Source organism: Schistocerca cancellata, chromosome 5 (assembly GCF_023864275.1).
Source record: "Schistocerca cancellata isolate TAMUIC-IGC-003103 chromosome 5, iqSchCanc2.1, whole genome shotgun sequence".
NCBI lineage: Eukaryota > Metazoa > Arthropoda > Insecta > Orthoptera > Acrididae > Schistocerca > Schistocerca cancellata.
Genome location: NC_064630.1, coordinates 429,911,883 through 429,932,766, shown reverse-complemented (window position 1 = coordinate 429,932,766; position 20,884 = coordinate 429,911,883). Strand labels below are relative to the sequence as shown.

The following is a 20,884-nucleotide window of genomic DNA, read 5'->3' as shown; positions in this document are numbered from 1 at the left end:
TAGGGGAGCTGTCAGAAAAATCTCTTTCAAGACTGGCATTGCCATGGAAGAGAACGCAAGCAAGCTTGATAAATCTCTTCAAATTTTCACATCCACTCCTATTCCCAATGATTTTCATCCACAGTCAAACAACAGAATCATGATCCTCATGAAATTCTTTGGCTATTTCCTTTACTGAACTGATCTCTAGATCATAGGCGATGGCATCAGCCTCATGACAACCAATGCAATTTAAAATGTAAGATGGCGTCCCTGCTATGCCTAACCATCCAATCGCAAGCTCAACAGTAACTGGCACTACTGGGACTACTACATATGTGATGCCCTTTCATAAAGGAGTAACACAGTCTTCATAAATGGAAGGCACTCCAATCTGAATGCCAAGTTATCTTCTCTTATAGCTCACACTGACCCTGGCCATTTTTGATTTCATACACAACGTACACTTTCTAGGATCACTGCAGATTTATGTCACTCAGATCTATTTTGAATATTGCCTGTTTTTCCAAAACTTCTGGTCTGATGAATTTTATTGTTAATTATCTCACAGCAGAATGGAGGGAGCTATAGAAGAAAGGAACTAAGAGGGGTATCTGACTGAAATATAGTCCGAAACGGCTCAACCTGAGCAGCAATAATCTAAAAGACAAGCTGAGCTCTCAACATCTTGTCCCTCAAAGACTTGCACGATACTTGATAGCTATGACTCACAGGAATTCCAATAGTGACCTAATGTTCAGTTTACCCTTCATGTATGTTTCAACATTCACTAATATTTTTCAAGCCCAGACTAAAACCATTTTATTTTCCACCAACCTAACCTGACAGCATAAAACTTTCCTGTGGAAAAACAAAGGTGCCTGCAATAGTGGTGAAATCAAATTGGCAAGAAAAAACCTCTCAGAAAATGAACAGGGTTTAAACTAATGTTAGTACACTGTCTTAACGGCTTAATGCACTATATGTTGGCCACATGTCCCGAGTCCAAAAGCACAGGATCCTCTGGATTACCCTCAACTTTATGCTTGCTTTTCGGTTCTCTTAAGAATGCCTTAATAGCATTACAGCCATCCATGGACACCAAACAAAGTAACTTTCCAGATTTACCTCAGATGGGGATTAACAGCCACAAATTCATCATCTAAACATTTTGCTACACTAGTTCCCAAAACAATTTGAAGTGAAATACCTACTCAAAACTTAGCTTCACGAAGTATCACAGAAATGTAAACAGATCCATCTGCTGTTTTGGCTAACCTTATTCAAAACTTCATCAAACACAATTGCAACCATGTCACATACAGCAATATTATCCTGTAGTTGTCAAGCAAAAAATGGCCCCAGTACAAACACAATGATGTAATTTATTCTTGGCCCTTGAAGTTGAACTTTGGAGGCTATGACACTGTCTGGAAACACATCCAGTAGAACACTGACAAGGCTGCAAGTGTCATGAGAAAACTGGTGTCTCACAACAGCAGGTGCAAACAAATCTCTGCCTTCATAATGGCCTCCCTTTGTACATTAACTAGCATAGTTAACTGTTCCCATAAGTTCCTGCAATAGGTACCTGATGCTCAAAGCGACTGCCTTGAGGTGTGACCTGACTGATGGGATTACACGCAATAAAAATGCACAAACTTAATATAAATTGGGGATTTTATTTTCCACATCTGTTTTACCCTTTTTATCATCAGAGTAGACAATTGGTCAAGTGCATCCAGCGCTGGCAGGCAGCATTGCAGAACTTACATATGATGCAGGAGGATTGGAGCAATGGCTGTTTGTGGCAGTTAGCATGGATAAAGGCAATGTCATCCTCCTAGCAGCCTCGAGCCAAGTGTGCTTCTTTCCCCTTGTATGACTGGACAAGGCCTGCTTGCCCATACTACTGAGGGAGAAGCTTGTTTCACACAGCTTGTATTCAAAATAGAATTTCTCAGATGTGTGTTCTGCGAACCACAAAAATTCTGGATCCTCAGTCCAGCGAACGCTGAATGTACAATTTCAGTTCTTTGAGTGAAGCCGAAGCTAATATAGGCATTATTTATATAGGATCACAGCTAAACAATATAGCAAGATGTATGTAAGAGATCACGAAGACAGAAAGCCACTAAAAAATTTCGTAACCCAGACTACTTTCTTTCCTGTGAGAAACCTCCACCCAACCACACATTTAAGTCCCTCGTAGATTAGGTGCAAAGGAAGGCAACATCTTTCTTGTGTGCATGTAAGTGAAAGTAGTTTACAGTGAATATGAGCCACAGCAGCATCAGAAACGTCAGTGAGCAAAGAGAGAAACAACACATAGAGCTGCCCGTACTGCCTACAATCCCCACTCTCCCTCTGGCCACCTGTGTTGCACTGCTCCCATTGCAGGTGTAAACTCAACATTAACACAACCAATCACCGCATGCCGGAAAAGCAGAAGTGTTGAGTTGTCAACAGGCACACACGAAACAGAAAGAAAAACTTGCCGAATTTTGGTATAAATTGAACTACAAAAGAAACACACACACACACACACACACACACACACACACACACACACCAACCTGTGCCCCTAACAGTGTTGGCTAAATGCGGAGTGTCAGGATTGCTGATTGACACGTGGAATAGGGCGAGATGGGGATAGGACAGAGGAAGGAGAAACTGTTGGGTGGAATGTGCCACTTTCCTGGACATTGACCTCCTCTCCTCTAATGACTTCATCCACATCTCTGTCCATATTAAAACTCAGAACTCCCTTGTCCAGTATGCTGAAGATCTCATGAGAGTCTACACTTACAAGCACTGTCTCCCAAATTTAGTCCATAAACAGATTTACCATGCTGTATCCTCACACACCTCTAACCAACCAATCATCCCAAGAATCAGCCACAAAGGAACCCCCCCCCCCCCCCTCTCCCTCCCATCATCCAATATCAGCTTGGACTTTAACCACTTCGCCAAGGTTCGATTATCTATCATCTAACCCAAGATCCTTTCCATGCTTCCTAAAGCACTTTCCATCACTCATCCAACCCATGCTACATCCTTGTCTATATCTACACCATGCCCACTTCCACTTCCTTGTCAGAAAGATCATATCCCTATGGAAGACCAAGGTGCAATAACTGTCCAGTCCATCCACCCAGCACCTCCTACTCCAGTCCTGTCACAGGCTTATCCTACCCCACCAGCGGCAGGGCCACCTGTAAAAGCAGCCCCGTCATATACCAACTCTGCTGCAATCACTGAACAGCTTTTTATGTAAATATGACAGCCAACAAGGTGTCTATCAGAATGAATAGCCACCGCCAAACTGTGGCCAAGAACAAAGACGACCATCTGATGGAACAACACGCAGCTGAAAACCATCTGCTCTATTTCAACAACTGCTTCACAACCCGAACCATCTGAATCCTTCCCTACACCACCATCTTTCCTGAACTATGCAGACCTTCCAGGCATCAATCTCCATTAACCCTCTGTCACCACAAACTCGACTCAACAGTTTGCCCTTCTTCCATGCTATCACCCCCAACTAATTCATGTCTCTACACCACCTTCATTGTGGACCACGCCCCACCAGCTCTGACACCCACACGCCTAGCTTGTGCACCTGCCACCCCTAACTCCTGAATTCGCCAGCAAACTGGCTGTTTGCTTCTGAGCCATTAGCTACCCATCCCCAAAACCTATTCTCGCCTATTACCTCTCTCTACCTCTACTCTACCCAACCCCAGTCCATCTATTCTGTTGAACTGCAACCCTGGCATTGTGCATCCAGCCGACACGACATAAGGGCAGAGGCGCGTGTGTGTGTGTGTGTGTGTGTGTGTGTGTGTGTGTGTGTGTGTGTGTGTGTGTGTGTGTTTTATTGTACTACTCTGAGAAAAAAATTATTCTGAAAGCCAGCAAGGTTTTTTTTTTTTAAAAAAAAGCCTGTTGACAACTCAGCATTTCTGCTTTTCAGTGCATGGTCTCCTTTACTGTTACTTAAAGTATTTACAGCGATCAGCTCAACAACTGTTTACAAACTATGATAGTAATTTTTTAGTATACATCTCAAAAGTGTACTGTAGGCAAACCTATCGTGGCTTATCCTGGTTCAAAATAAATGGATTCAAGGAGTCCACAGACTCCCCTACAAGGACATATCTGTCATCACATTGTCCAGTAAACAAAGAAATATTTACATTTGAACAGGTGTAAATGTAGACTAGATCAAATACACTTCACACAACTTGCTGGTCACACTGCCTCACAAACTGACAAAACAGCAGCACAACAATTAACCAAGGAAGTGTGGCCAAGGTGCAGTGACAGACGTACAAGCAGATCCATGTCCACAACAACCATTTGCTCAGTTTGATTCGACACACTCAGTTTGGCCAGTTACAGCCAGAGTGGGCTGGCTGCCTGCTGCATTGGAATGTGCGGGCAGAGGGGATGGGGGATGCCGAAACACTAGTGATGAGTTCTGGCACAGCTCTTACAAGGAGAGGTCCCTAGTGGTGGGATCAAATTTTTGAAACCATCTATACACTTATGTAGGTTAAGATCCCAGGTATCAAACACTGGTAGGCCCTCATTTGCAAATAACTGAAAAAAAAAAAAAATTCAGAATTTTGTGTGACGTTCAATAGTGTTAAAAAAGTTGTATTACATTGACTGGTTGCACAGTGTAACCCAGTTGGGGTAAGGGCTTTACATGTAGGAGGTTGTGGATTTGAATCTTGTCGCACGCGTTAATTTTTTTTATTTTTACATCTTTATCAAAATGACTTTGATCATTTTTATTCAATTAATTGATTTAAATGTAGTTTTTCTTATTTCTATTCCTCTGTCACATCATTTCAATCATAATATCAACTTCTTCATTTGCTCTCATTTTTCTTCCTATCATTCTTTTTCGAGTTGAAATCTTTACGCATTTTTAATTAACTTTTTGCATTAATTTCAGTATAATTTCTTTTGTTTTTATCGTCCTATTATTTTTTATCCAGGTTATTGCATTCATTATATCTATTTCTCATTTTGCTCGAATTTTATTTTACTTATAAACCCTTCTTTCATTTAAATCATTATCTGTAGTTTTTTGTCCATAGTGCAATAAAAATTTAGGCTACGTTTCAGATGTTTCTATGATGATCATCACATAAAAAAATTGCCCATCCTGTAACAAAACACACATTTCTCACACCACTGCACAGTCAACTAAAATATATTATTTTGTCTTTTGTTTTTTAACCAACAAATCAGAATTTTCAAATGACTGAATATTATAGTATATAAATATAAATTCACACTCACAAAAAGTCCAACTGGAAAAAGAATGATATAAAGATAAAATGAAACAAATGAAAAAGTTCATACGGTGATTAAAATGTGACAAAGGATAAATATAAAAAATTACATTTAAACCAATCAATTGGATAAAAATAATGACCAAAGTCATCTCGATAAAGATTTAAAAAATAAAAAAAAATTAACACACCTGACGCGATTCAAACCCACAACCTCCTCCATCAGAAGCTCTTACCCTACCCATTACACTGCACAATCAGTCAATATAATACAACTTTTTTAACCCTGCTGAGCATCAAGTAAAATTCCGGAAGCTTTTTAGTCAATTACTCTCCAACAAGGGCCCACCAGGGTGAACTGCTTCTGGGTGATACCTGGAATCTTAATCTACATCACAATATATTTGTATCTAAAAACAAAGATGATGTGACTTACCAAACGAAAGCGCTGGCAGGTTGATAGACACACAAACAAACACAAATGGTTTACAAATGTCTGCTTGTGACTGTGTGTGTGTGTGTGTGTGTGTGTGTGTGTGTGTGTGTGTGTGTGTGCGCGCGCGCGCGCGCGCGCGCGCGCGCGCGCGCGCGCGAGTGTATACCTGTCCTTTTTTCCCCCTAAGGTAAGTCTTTCCGCTCCCGGGATTGGAATGACTCCTTACCCTCTCCCTTAAAACCCACATCCTTTCGTCTTTCCCTCTCCTTCCCTCTTTCCTGATGAAGCAACCGTTGGTTGCGAAAGCTTGAATTTTGTGTGTATGTTTGCGTGTCTATCAACCTGCCAGCACTTTTGTTTGGTAAGTCACATCATCTTTGTTTTTAGATATATTTTTCCCACGTGGAATGTTTCCCTCTATTATATTCACAATATATTTGGTTTCAAAAATACAATTCCATCGTTGGGGATTCCATCCTTGTTAGCTGAGGGTGAATATTGAACACAATGCTGCAGTGAGCCAAGCAGAAGGTAAACAAATGATTCTGCCTAAAATCAAATCCAGTGCTGTGGCTTTCTGAGGGCTGGCACGGAAAATGCAAAAATTTCCAAAGTTTTCCAGAATAAAAAGTTTCCCAATGTTTTCCAGGATGCTGGGATACTTTGTAATTTACCACAGGATACAAACATGTGAACAAATAATAAATATCTTAACATAAAAATAAAAAAATTAAATTAGGAATTATTCACTGAAAAGCTCAAAGTCCTTGTCCACCAACACAAATTCCATTGCATTTAAAACTTTCAATATTACACTTCATTTCTAATCAGCATATTTTGCCTCTTCCACCCTGGAAACATGAGTAATTTATTCTACTCTTTTTGTCTCTACATTTTTCCTTCTCCCCTGATTTTTCACAGTACTGAACAAGGGAACCATCAACTATGGATGTTCCAGTTTTAACTAGTTTTTCTAGTGTTACTGTTGAGTTTGAAATATATTCTCTAGCTTTAGATGGGAGAAATGTAAACTGTGTTACCTAACTAAATCAGAGTGTTAACACACAAATTGTGTTTAGTCACACTTTCACACTTTTGTCCCTCTACAGTAAATACAAACAATATTTTTTCAGAATATATATTACTTCTTACCCTCTTAAAATCAAGCTTCTCTAAAACAACTTCACACTTCAGTAGTGTTTCTAGTGGCATTCTCTTGTTAGGATTTGACAATATTTCAAGGAGCTTCTTCATTTTGCTCAACTTTTCAACATCTACAACAAACAGAAACAGATATTATAAAATTTTTCTATGAAAATGAGAGACTATGCCTAAAAATAATTTTTGTTATTATTTACTTGCAAAAACAAATACCACAGCTGTATACTGATGATATAAAATGAAAGCAAGTTTGCATAAGAGGTAGTGCAATTTGTGAAACTTTCAAAAAAAGAACATTCGTTACAATTCTGAACAACCACACAATGTGAGTACCTTTACTTTTCCGAACACGTGCATCTGATCAATTCAGAACGTTTGTATTTATATTTCCTTCTGCTTTACCTTGCTTTTTATTTTTATATTATTTTCTTATATTTGTTTAATTATTTTATTACACACACATTCAACTTATTTACAGAAAATTGCAACATAATAACTCATACATAACTGCAAAGTCTGTTCCTATGGATTATTTCCACAAATTATTTCCAATTGCAATTAATACAAAGACGATATAATTTTACTACTGAAGTCATGTGAGATTTATTTCTTTATTCTCTCAATATTTTAATGAGAAAAAGAGTGTAGAACAAAAGAAAATAGGTCTTTTGGGAGCAGGAGTTACAATGGTGGCACAGTTCATCATTCTATAGAATTCCAAATAACTGCTGCAATGTTTCAAAAGATATTATTTTTTTAAAACTACTATTGCAGTGTGCATATTAGGTAAACAGCACCGTAGAAGAGTTTTTGTCTATAGCATCCTATCCAAATAATTCATAAAGATGAAGACTGAATGGGATTTTGCTTCGTAAAGAAATAGTTTTCACATAATGAACTGACTGAAAATTTGTTTCAATGATAGCACCTGAAATATGTGATTTTTGGCTCACTATGGTACCATTATGGTGCAGTGGAAATACAACATGGTGTGTGTGTGTGTGTGTGTGTGTGTGTGTGTGTGTGTGTGTGTGTGTGTGTTTTTTTTATATATAAAGCTGCCTTGTTTTTAAAGTTCACACAACGACAATCTTGTATATACCATGTAGTGAACCACATCTATAAGTAACAGCAATGTGTAAGTTCCAATCCACATGCAAAATTCAGTGCTGCCAAAGTAATGAATGTTTACTGCTTTTTGCAATAGACTTCGTGAAGATTCTTAATATAGGGTGGCACAGAATGCATGTTTTCTAAATGGGCAGTACTCTCCAGTACCTTGAAGTACTTCAGAGGTGGAGATTATTACACATGGTACCATGGGACACAGAAATCCTGCTTAAGCAAATGAGCTATTTTTTTTGAAATAATGATTCTGGTGTTATCCTGTAACACCTTTTTTGTCAACAGTCAAGTTTTCCACTTAATAAAAGAGTCTCTGGTGGTAACATAACACACAAATGGATGGATTAATTTACTTACATACGTCAATTATCAAGAGAAATTAATTACTCACATCCAAAAATACTTGGAATTTTGTAAAGACATTGAAATTCAGGGTATTTCACATTAAACAAGGTAGCACGTTCTACCTCAGGGGTTGCCTCATCTCCTGCTTCAGTGTATTCTAAAAGATTAGCTGTAATTTCATCTGTACAAAAATAATTATCCAAATGTTGCCCAAGATGATTTTGTTCAATGTAAACTTATTTCATGAATAATTACTTGTAATTCTTACTTTTCACCATGCTGTGATATGGAGTAGCAATGAGACTCATTTCCACATTCAAAGGTAATTGATACTCAGACTGTTCCAACAACGACGACACTACATCAAAAACGTTATCTATAAGTAACGTCTAAATTGGGTACTCGACTGTTTTCTGGAAATCATCTTATTTCATTAATTATCTCATTTTATGCTTCTAACATACTTTTTCCTCTTGAATTTCAGTGTTATTTAATAAAAAGAAACGGAAACAAATTTCAAATCATTTGAATGCCCTTTAAAATGCTCCATTTGAGTTGTGTGATGCCTGTGAAATCACTGGCTCCTTGCTGTTCCTACAGCCATAAAGCTCAGTCACAGTGATAGCTTGTTTCAGAATTTACATTTCACGAAATGGTTTACAAATGGTGTCTAACCACACTGTACAAATACATATACAAAATCTCCTGAAATATTGTTTTTGAGTGTTCCAGAGAAAGAGAAGATGTGTCTGCAATATACCTGCAAAATGATACCATGTTGATGCACAAATTCCCTAACCAAAGATTGTCTTGCACTCTGAAGTTAACATTAATTTATCTCCAAGCTATGCTTTCCCACTGTTAAAAGCACGTATGGTGTCATTCAATGAACTTAAAATTGCGGAGAAAATTGGGAAAAGTGACTGTCATTGTATTCAACATTACATGCACAATTCGGTAGTTCAGTTGGTAGAGCAGTGGACTATGACAGTTTATAAACAGCTATCTATTGGTCATTGCATTTACAATCACTGTTCACATGTGTAACCTTCATGAAGATTTCTAGTTAAGGTGATCCCATACTTTTTATTTTGTTGGAAACAATCCTTTTTTATATCTTCTTACTGTCCAACTGGCTTCTTACTGTTTAAAGCTTCATCGTCTTACATAAAGATGAAGCAAGTCTCCTTCACACACTGTCGTTTGTTTACACTCACTAATATCCCCCTCCCATATGTTTATGTTACCTAAACCTCATCACTCTACAGCTCCTTGCAATGTGAGCATTTATGTGTATGCAAATTAAATGTATTTATCCTCAGTTGCCTATTCCTCTGACAAATTATTGCCAAGTTATTGAAACAACTGCCACAATGAATTCTTTCTAATGGTATTACCATATTTCATGTAACACTTTTAAATTCTATGACCTTGCAACTTTTACAAATTTATGATGTCATCAGTATTTGAATATGGAATCTTCTAATCCTTAGTAAGATGTGTTACTGATTGCGCCACAGACTTGACCCACACTGAGTTACCTGTGCTAATGTTCTTGAACACAAGGAAATTTTCCTCTGCTTTGGATCACAGTTCATGAATGCAGTGACAATGAACGATGGTTCATTTTATAGGTCAAACTCTTCTTAGTTTCTGACAGTTTATTCCATATGAATCTGATAGTTGGCATTCTACATGTAAGATATGGGTCCACTTTTTTAGCGAGTTTAACAATGTTGGGTTTAGCAGCAAAAAGAAGGCCCATCCCTCTACATCTACATCGATACTCTGCAATCCACTTTATGGGGCCTGGCAGAGGGTACCCCATACCACTGCTAGTCATTTCTTTTCCTGTTCCACTCACAAATAAAATGAGGGAAAAATGACTGTCTATATGCCTCTGCATGAGCCCTAATTTCTCATGTTTTCAAACCCACCACTAACTAGCAAATTTAGTAGCCCGCCTCTTAATTGCTTTGATGTCTTCCTTTAATCCAACCTGGTGGGAACCCCAAACACTCGAGCAGAACTCAAGAATAGGTCGTACTAGTGTCCTATATGCAGTCTCTTTTACAGATGAACCACACTTTCTTCGAATTCTCCCAATAAACCAAAGCTGACCACTCATCTTTCCTATCACAATCCTCACATGCTTGTTCAATTTCATATCACTTTACAATATTGTGCCCAGATATTTAAATTATGTGACTATGTCAAGCAGGACACCACTAATGCTGTATCCGAACATTACAGGTTTGTTTTTCCTACTCATCTGTGCTAACTTACATTTTTCTACATTTCGAGCAAGCTGCCACTCACCACAGCAACTACAAATTTTGTCTAAGTCTTCTTGTATCCTCCCACAGTCACTCAACATCAACACCTTACCGTACAACACATCATCATCAGCAAACAGAAGCAGATTTCTGCCCACACTGTACACCAAATCATTTATGTATACAGAGAAAATAGTGCTCCTATCATACTTCCCTGGTGCATTCCTGATGGTATTCTTGTCCCTGATGAACATTTTCCGACGAGGACAACATACTCGGTTCTGTGACTTAAGAAGTCTTTGAGATACTCAAATATCTGTGAATCTATTCCATATGCTTGTACCTTTATTAACAGCCTGCAATGGGGTACCATGTCAAATACTTTCTGGAAATCTATATATGTTATCACTCTAAATGGGTAGAGCATTAACATATCAATTTTTGGGAGGTTCCCACTATCAGTGTTCACAAAATTCCTTTACAGTGTTTCTTTGAAGTTGTAAAAGCATTTTCCATCACTAAATAGCTAAACAGTTTACAGAAAAATTCCGCAAAAACACTCTAACACTTAAGTAACAGATGTTTAGCTTCATCTTACACCTGGTCTGTGATGTCACCAGACCTTCAGCCAATAACAGAGGTTTTTGATGATCTAACCTAAACTTGAAATTAGATGACTTTTAAGCTTTAATTGCATAAAAATAACAGGTATTTTGTGACAGCCTTGACAAAAATGCTATTTGGGTGTTATAATCACTCCGAACAACAACAATCCAAATAATATTTTTAATGTAAGAAAATAGCCAAATGTTTTCTAGAGTTAACCCAAGTGACAGTCAGGTACATAAGTACGGCATCAGAATATCTATTACAACACTACTATCAAAGCATTATAGATTAAAAACAAGCATGTTCAAATATTGAAACATTTAACAACTGTCGCTTTTAGTTTGTTTATCACAGACAAAAAAAAAAGAAGCTATAACTACAGCTAAATGGTTCCACCTAATAGCGGATATATTTTTAGGTAAGCACTAAAAGTGAAGTAGTTCATGAGAAAGCTCACAGGCATCTTCACTAACATATGTATTTGATTCATAATCTTGTGATTGCTGAAAACTATAGAGAGGAAGATGTAACAGATAACTAATAGTATACCATTAGTATGTCGCAATCGAACAGGTGATATTCAGAAATCCAAAATTATTGTATAATTAATGTGGCTGGATTTACAGAGTAAAAGTAATTAGTGCCGCCACAACAATTAGTAACTCTTTAAACTTAATATCAGAATCTTACAGTGTTTAATATATAGGAAAGGTAACTAGTACAGACATACAAGGGCACTGGCAGATAAAAATTCGGACTGTGGTGTCCATTAATTATAGAAATATTAAACAATTACAACTGGTACTTTAATTGCAAAGAAAGAGACACGGGCACGAAAAGGATTCAGAGAGATTCATCCAATGTAGCTGTTGGGTGGCAGGATCAGTAACCTGGCTTCAAAAGGAGGGGCAGCAGTGTCTCCACAGTGTGACTGACAGCAAACCATGCTCACCCACGGAAGTGATAGGACTGCTACTATTCTCTAAGTACATAAATGATTTGGCAGACAGGTTGGGCAGCAATCTGCGATTGTTTGCTGATGATGCTGTTGTGTGCGGTAAGGTGTCGAAGGTGAGTGACTTTAGGAGGATACAAGATGACTTAGAAAATATTTCTAGTTGGTGTGATGAATAGCAGTCTGCTCTAAATGTAGAAAAATGTAAGTTAATGTGGATGAGTACGAAAAACAAATCTGTAATGCTTGTATACAGCATTAGTACTCTTCTGCTTGACACAGTCACTTACTGTCCTGCTTGACACAGTCATGCTCTCTAAATGTCTGTATTTAAGGTTGCAGAATGACATGAAATGGAACGAGAATGTGAGGCTTATGGTAAGAAAGGCAAATGTTAACTTTTGTTTATTGGGAGAATTTTAGCAAAGTGTGGTTCATCTGTATTGAAGAGCATATTGTCACATAGAAGAAGGTGCAATTAGATGAATGATGGACACTAACTTCACTTAACGAAGGTTTATTCAGCACTTGCACATACTAGAGTGCGGAGCGAACTGTCTCTGGGCACAACACATACGGTATATATACAATTACAGAACATTCCAGTACAATGATTCTTGACATATGTGGATACTTCTAGAATGTACTCTATGCGAATATAGAAATTAAAATTTTACAGCTCAGGTGAGTTTTGAACTCACATCCCTCCATGCAACAGTCTAGTATCGTAACCACTATACCATGGTGACTGTGCTATTCAGCCTCTTCTGCGACATTGCTCCCTCCTTAAGAGAACCGCATCTCGGTGTTTGTCCTCCTAGTCCGGGAACGAGTCACCGGTCCTGCATACGACGACTCCCGATGACTGATGTTCACACTGGCGGCGATCTTCTTAGAACTTCCTTTGCCGCTAGGCTCTTCATCATCTTTCCGCTTGTCGCCTGTCATCAGAACTTCGAATTTACCCTGGGTTGCAGGATCATTATAGGACTTCATTTGAAGGACGTGGACCGAATCTCTGATCTTTCGTCGTCTTGTGTTGGGGTCGAAATCGTCAACTTCATAACTAACATCAGACAACTGTTTTACAACCTTATAAGATCCGAAGCAGAGCCTGAGGAGCTTCTCAGAGAGACCAACCTTACGAAAAGGAGTGACGATCCATACTAAGTCACCAGGCTGGTAGACAACAGGGCAGTGGTTCACGTCGTATCTTCGGCGATCGTCTTCTTGAGCCTGCAGTGTGGAGAGTCTAGCTATCTAACGAGCTTCCTCAGCTCTGATTAACACCTGGCCGATGTAATCGTCATCCACATCAACAGGATGTAACAGAAACACAGTGTCCATTGTCGTCGTCGAATCTCGTCCACACACCAGGAAAAATGGTGTAAAACCTGTGGTGTCTTGTTTGGCAGTGTTGTAGGCAAACATCTCAAAAGGTAGCACCTCATCCTAGTTACTCTAATCAACAATGATGAACATTGATAGCATGTCGGCCAAGGTCTTATTAAGGAATTCAGTAAGCCCGTTAGTTTGCAGATGGTAGGCAGTCATCATATGATGAGTAATGATGCACCAACGGTTTATCTCTGCCACAAGATTCAATCGAAAACCGTTCCCTTGATCCATAATTAACAACCTTGGGGCACCGTGTTTTAATACAATGTCTTCCACGATGAATTTGGCTACCTCGATTGCTTCAGCTGTTTTCACGGCTTTTGTAATGGCATAGCGTGTCAGATAATCAGTGCAAACAATAATCCATCTATTGCCACTAGCAGACATTGGAAATTGTCCAAGGAGGTCAATCCCAACACACTGGCCGGCCAAAGTGGTCGAGCAGTTCTAGGCGCTACAGCCTGGAACCACGCGACCACTACGGTCGCAGGTTCGAATCCTGCCTCGGGCATGGATGCATGTGATGTCCTTAGGTTAGTTAGGTTTAAGTAGTTCTAAGTTCTAGGGGACTGATGACCTCAGATGTTAAGTCCGATAGTGCTCAGAGCCATTTTGAACCCAACACGCTGGAAAGATGCTTCGGCTGGTGGAACTGGTAGGAGTCGGCCAGGTGGTTTCTGAGGAATTGCCTTTCACCTCTGGCACTCTCAACAGTGCAACACATAGTGACGGACACTCCTAAATAAACCTGGCCAAAAAAATCTCTTGCGGATCTTATCGTATGTCTTAACAAATCCTAAATATCCAGCCTTAAGTGTGTCATGGAATTTCGGTAGAACATCTAAGCACATGTGTTTAGGAATCACTGGTAGCCACCTCTTTCCAAATGGATCAAAGTGTTTCTTGCAAAGTAATCCATTAACTACCTTCAATTGTCCTTTCACATCCCCTGACCGATTTAAGGCAAGCATAATTTGAGATATCTTGGTGTCCTCCTCCTGCTCAGCAGAGAGATCCGAGACAGTCACTATCTTCATCAAAGTCTTGATAGTCTTGCACAGGGTTTCTTGAGAGACTGTCAGCATCTTGGTGTTTTCTTCCACTTTTGTACACTATGCTAATGTCATACTCTTGAAGACGTAATGCCCACCCGGTGAGTCATCCTATTAGATCCTTAAGACCTGTCAACCAACAAAGTGAATGATGGTCTGTAACAACTGTGATGGCCTCCAGTAGAGTTGTTGTTGTTGTGGTCTTCAGTCCTGAGACTGGTTTGATGCAGCTCTCCATGCTACTCTATCCTGTGCAAGCTTCTTCATCTCCCAGTACCTGCTGCAACCTACATCCTTCTGAATCTGCTTAGTGTATTGATCTCTTGGTCTCCCTCTACGATTTTTACCCTCCACGCTGCCCTCCAATGCTAAATTTGTGATCCCTCGATGCCTCAGAACATGTCCTACCAACCGATCCCTTCTTCTAGTCAAGTTGTGCCACAAACTTCTCTTCTCCCCAATCCTATTCAATACCTCCTCATTAGTTACGTGATCTACCCACCTTATCTTCAGCATTCTTCTGTAGCACCACATTTCGAAAGCTTCTATTCTCTTCTTGTCCAAACTAGTTATCTCCAGTAGAGATACTGTCGAAATTTGCACATGGCCCAGATCACAGCAAGACATTCTTTTTCTGTAGCTGAGTTGTTCCTCTCGGTTTTTGTAAGTGTCCTAGAAGCATAGGCTATAACGCTCTCTTTTCCATCCAAAATTTGAACCAGAACAGCACTGATACCATACCCACTAGCATCCGTGTGTAGTTCTGTAGGTGCTCTCTCATCCTACAGACCAGGTACACGGTCAGTCATCAGAGCTATTCACACCACATCGAAAGAATCTTGCTGAGCACCACCCCAGATAAATTTAGCATCTGGCTTTTAACAACTCTTCAAGTGGCCTGGCTTTGATACAAAAGTCTTTGATAAAACGACGGTAATAAGAACATAATCTGAGGAAGCTTCTCACATCTCTAATACTTTTAGGAATAGGAAATTCCATTACAGATCTCACCTTTTCTAAGTCTGGCCGCACACCTTTGTCTGACACAAGGTGCCCAAGTATTTTAGTTTCTTTTGCTCCAAAGAGACACTTTCTCGAATTAAGTTCCAGTCTGCCTTGTAGGAGACACTTAAGAAAGGCCCTCAGTCTTTTTATGTGTTCATCAAATGTCTCTGAGAACACCATAATGTCATCTAAATAACAAAGACACATCGTCCACTTCAGGTGCCTTAGAAGATATATCCATCAGCCATTCAAAAGTTGCTGGTGCATTACACAAACCAAACGGCATTACCTTAAACTCATACAGGCCATCGGGGGCGATGAATGCAGTTTTCTCATGATCAGCCTCATCTACTTCCGATTTGCCAGTATCCCAAGTACACGTCTATGGTTGAGAAAAACTTAGCCCCCTTCAGACAATCTAGGGTATGGTCAATTCGTGGAAGAGGGTAAATGTTCTTTTTAGTTATATTATTAAGCTTCCTATAATCAACACAAAAGCGCTAAGTGCCATCCTTCTTCCCGAAAGAACCACTGGTGATGACCATGGGCTCTGCGAAGGCTGAATGATGTCATTCTTCATCACTTTCTCTACCTCATCACGAATTATTCGATGTTCCGTTGCTGACACGTGGTATGCTCTCTGGCTTTTTGGTTGATGGACTCCAGTGCTAATCCAGTACTTCACCGTCAATTTGCCTAATTTGCTCTTCACCTGTGGATTGAAGCATTCAGAGAAATCATGAAGAATTACAAGTAGCTTCTTCTGTTGTCCCTTAGTGAGATCTGGTGATAGACGAACTCGAAGATCTTGTCTCGTAGTGGTAGCGCTAATTTTCCCCACCAACTCGGCACGGGAGGTTTCTACGACGCTCAGCAGTTCTGCAATTAACGGCTCAGCATTTGCTACACACATGCTCGAATATTTGGGATCTATACCAGGTAGTATTGAACGAACACATTGAAGCAATTCAGAGGTGAGCTACTAGATTTATTACTGGCAGATCAAAACAACAAGCGTTACAGAGATGGTTCAGGGAACCAAGTGGGAATCGCTGGAGAGAAGTGACATTCTTTTCGAGGAACACTACTGAGAAAATTTAGAGAACTGGCACTTGATGCTGATTGCAGAACGATTCTGTTACTTCCAACATACATAGCATGTAAGGCCCACCAAGATAAGATACAAGAAATGAGGGCTCATACAGTCTTTTTCCCTCATTCTATTTGTGAGTAGAACAGGAATGGAAATAGATAGTAGTGGTATGGTGTACCCTTCACCATATGCCATATGGTGTACTGCGAAGTAACAATGTACATGTAGATGTAGAATTATGTCTTCAAGGCACTGTAATGTACATGCAAGTTGCATTTGATTTGACATGCACTATAGGGCAAGATAGTGCATTGGTGATTGGGTCATTGAACCAGACTGCTACTTTAGTTTTCATTTCTACTCCTGCCCCCCAGGTAGCAGCAGCCTCCTGTTAAGATTCCAGCCATACTTATGCATGAGATCAGACATTACTCTTGTCAATGTGGTGTAGATGGTTACTGCACCTGACTGTACGCAGGAGACCTGGGTTTCAATCCCCACCTTCGAACAAAATTTTCATTTGTCATCAGTGAATTCTTTCAGTGCCCAAAAGTGGCAGAGATCAAAGTCTCCTTTCTGAACTAGCTTTTTTGTCCAACAGTGGAAATGAATATTCATAAATGACATTAAAGTATTCACGCACAACAAAACTGAAGTACGCCAATTGATGTTCGAATTTTATTTAGATTCTCTTTATTTCACAACATATTCTGCAATTACAGGCATGTAATTGTGAGAGTCAAGTTAAGACCAGTATTCCATATTATTTCACTGTGACAGCAGCAACCCAATGGTCATACCTGGTATGTTTACCTTACTTGTATTGCAAAAAGTGTTTCACCGTATTTCCTTTAACACAATTTTCAGGGCTAGATGGTAATTACAAAGTGCACAAAAAGACACGACACTGTGTTTTGTAATTAAAAGTATAAAGTCAAATTAAGATTTGGAAATAATATTAAACTGCATGTCATCCTATGGCTGGCAGGGTAAGGTGGTTCTCATTTTGGAGGAAGGTCGCGGCACAATTCTTCACAAGGACCCACACCTAACGAAGCACTTGTACATTGAATCAACCTCTACTTTTTCATATCTGCTCATTTTAACCGGTTAGCATAATTTAACAGTTGTTAAAACCACTTAAGAAAAATGTAGCATATCAATTAGATTTGCAAGTTTTTTTTTTTTTTTTTTTTTTTAAGTGCTGCTCACATTTAAGCTTACACAGTGGAACGAAACTCTGTTGAAAACTATAGTTTTGAAGAAGAATTCAAACCATAGTGAACACGCAAGGTACACAAAGGAAAGGCAATATAGTGCCACAGTAAATCTTAAGCCCCAGTAGAATCAAACATGAACGCTCTGGCTTATTAACCTAACACTTAATCAAAATGAGCTACAAAATCATGTTTTATCACTATTAAAACATTCATTTTAGTTTACAAGCAGACTTACCATCATTTCCCATTTTGGCAATCATCCTGCGAAGTGGCTCAATATATTTACTGAGTTGACGTACTTTCTCTATATAAGCTTGATCCTCCTGCTGACTGCAGGGGCTTGGGGTAGGTACTGCAGGGCCAGGAGTGTTTAAGGAACTACTTGGCGAGGGTGCCATTCCTGTGGGAAGGATTTAAATGGAAGACTGATATTATTAAACAGAAGTGAACTGATATCCAACTATATTACCTTCCTCCCTTCCTTACAGTTATATACATACACTAATGCATACAATTATATTTATCAAGGGGTGTATGCAATTTACATTAAACTGAATGACAGATCATAAAAGCTGTGAAAATGGATACCTCAAAAACTATTTTCCAACAACAAAAAATATTAGTTATTACAAAACAGTAAAAAATTAAAATACTTCATTGCACTCTTGGCCATATTCTTATTAATAAAGATTGCAGCTGATTAAACATAAAATTAACTACACTGTAATCTCTTCATTCAACAGACAAAGTGAGAGTTCAATATTCTGCTGTCATCAGAATCTGAGGAATGGAGCACTAAAATTTAACTGAAGTGCTCTCGGAAAACAAACCTGAAGGCTGACGAGTATTTGAACTGCCCCAAATGAAATGGAATTCCAGCATCTTAATTATTATCCCATCATACTCACTCTCATCAAAAATTACGAACCAATCAGTAACATCGTAATTACAAACAACAGTTAAGCAATTACTTAGCTTATACAAGGATTGGGATCGAAACAGAGAATGAGCTTGTTTATGCAATCACACCCTTCCATTATCACATCCAAAAATTAATAGTCCAGGGAAAGAAAGTACTAAACGAATATACATCACTGTGCAATAAAACCATCTTTGCCACAATAGATAAACTATATAACACCTACCCCAAAACTGCATATAATCAGCTTCTAAAATTAAATTCATTCTCCCCTCATCACACTATTCGCTCACACACACGCACGCATGCGCGCGCGCACACGCACACACGCACGCACACATGTACACACACCGCCATAAACAACAAAACTTCAAATCTGTGTGCCACATCCACAAAACCATGCCACAAAACAAGTGAACACTACACAGTCACGACAACACATAATGGTGGCGAAATATCTGTTTGGCAAGAAACTGTATAAAATGAATGTGTAACGATAAAAACAAAAGAAACAAGTGTGATACCCAGACACAAAGACAGCTCAGCATCAAAAAAAGCTTTACGTAATGCACCAAACAACGTGATACATAGTGATTCTTGGTCGGAAACACAGATAAACAGAGAAATAAAATAACGTTTCACTTTTAGCAGATGACAAGCTGTAGATCATGTAGTAGACCTAAATCTACAAGCACAGAATCCAGTAGCTCGATGTCAGCTATGTAAACAAATGCATACATCCACTTTATTTCAAATGTACCACAAAACTTGAAACTTTAGACCTATCGTAAATAAACAACACATAACGCCCCAGGTCAGTAATATACGTCTACACTCTGTACTGTATGCAAACTAATGTAAAAACATTTGATAATAATAGCCCATTTTACAAATGTAAGTATTTTGTACCAAAAGTTTCTTTAAAGATTAACACGTAACAGCTTTGCAGAAGGAAAATAAATGAACCCACTAAAGATAGCACGAAATGTGCTGAAACACGACAGGGAGAAGAAACTATGAAGGTGTTTTTGTAAGGTGGAATTCCTCCCCAATTACACATATCTTTCACATCTGTTTTCACAGAGGACTTCAGTCTGAAACCTACTTTATGCTGCTTGTTGTTGTTGTTGTTGTTGTTGTTGTTGTTGTTGTTGTCGTCGTCGTCGTCGTCGTCGTCATCTTCTTCAGTCCAGAGACTCATTTGATGCAGCTCTCCATGCTACTCTACTCTGTGCAAGCTTCTTCATTTCCAAGTAACTACTGCACCCTACATCCTCCTGAATCTACTTACAGTGTTCATCTCTTGGTCTCCCTCTATGATTTTTTACCCTTACATTGCCCTCCAATACTGAATTGGTGATCCCTTGATGCCTCAGAACATGTCCTACAACTGATCACTTCTTCTAGACAAGCTGTGCCACAAATTCCTCTTCTCCCCAATTCTATTCAGTATGTCCTCATTAGTTACATGATCTACCTATCTAATCTTCAACATTCTTCCGTAGCACCACATTTCGGTAGCTTCTATTCTCTTCTTGTCTAAACTATTTATTGTCCACTTTTCACATCCATACATGGCTACACTCCATACAAATACTTTGAGAAAACGACTTTTCCTAACACTTAAATCTATACTCTATGTTAACAAATTTCTCTTCTTCAGAAACACTTTTCTTGCCACTGGCAGTCTACATTTTATATCCTCCCTATTTCAACCATCATTAGTTATTTTGCTCCCCAAATAGCAAATCTCATCTACTACAAGTGCCTCATTTCCTAATCTAATTCCCTCAGCATCATCTGATTTAATTCGACTACATTCCATTATCCTTGTTTTGCTATTGTTGATGTTCATTTTATCTCCTCCTTTCAAGACACTGTCCACTCCATTCAACTGCTCTCCCAGGTCCTTTGCTATCTCTGACAGAATTACAATGTCATCGGCAAACCTCAAAGTTTTTATTTCTTCTCCATAGATTTTAATTCCTACTCCAAATTT

At 39.0% G+C, this 20,884-nt stretch overlaps 1 protein-coding gene across 1 annotated transcript in view; it reads right to left on the bottom strand.

The window, feature by feature from the left end:
- LOC126189008 (mediator of RNA polymerase II transcription subunit 15) overlaps window positions 1-20,884 on the bottom strand; it is a 140,547-nt gene that overhangs the window by 10,022 nt on the left and 109,641 nt on the right. The window contains exons 10-11 of the mRNA XM_049930819.1: window positions 18,202-18,366; window positions 6,880-7,001 (exon numbers count right to left, since the gene is read on the bottom strand). Coding sequence (XP_049786776.1) covers window positions 6,880-7,001; window positions 18,202-18,366 — 287 coding nt within the window. The remainder of the gene's footprint in view (window positions 1-6,879; window positions 7,002-18,201; window positions 18,367-20,884) is intronic.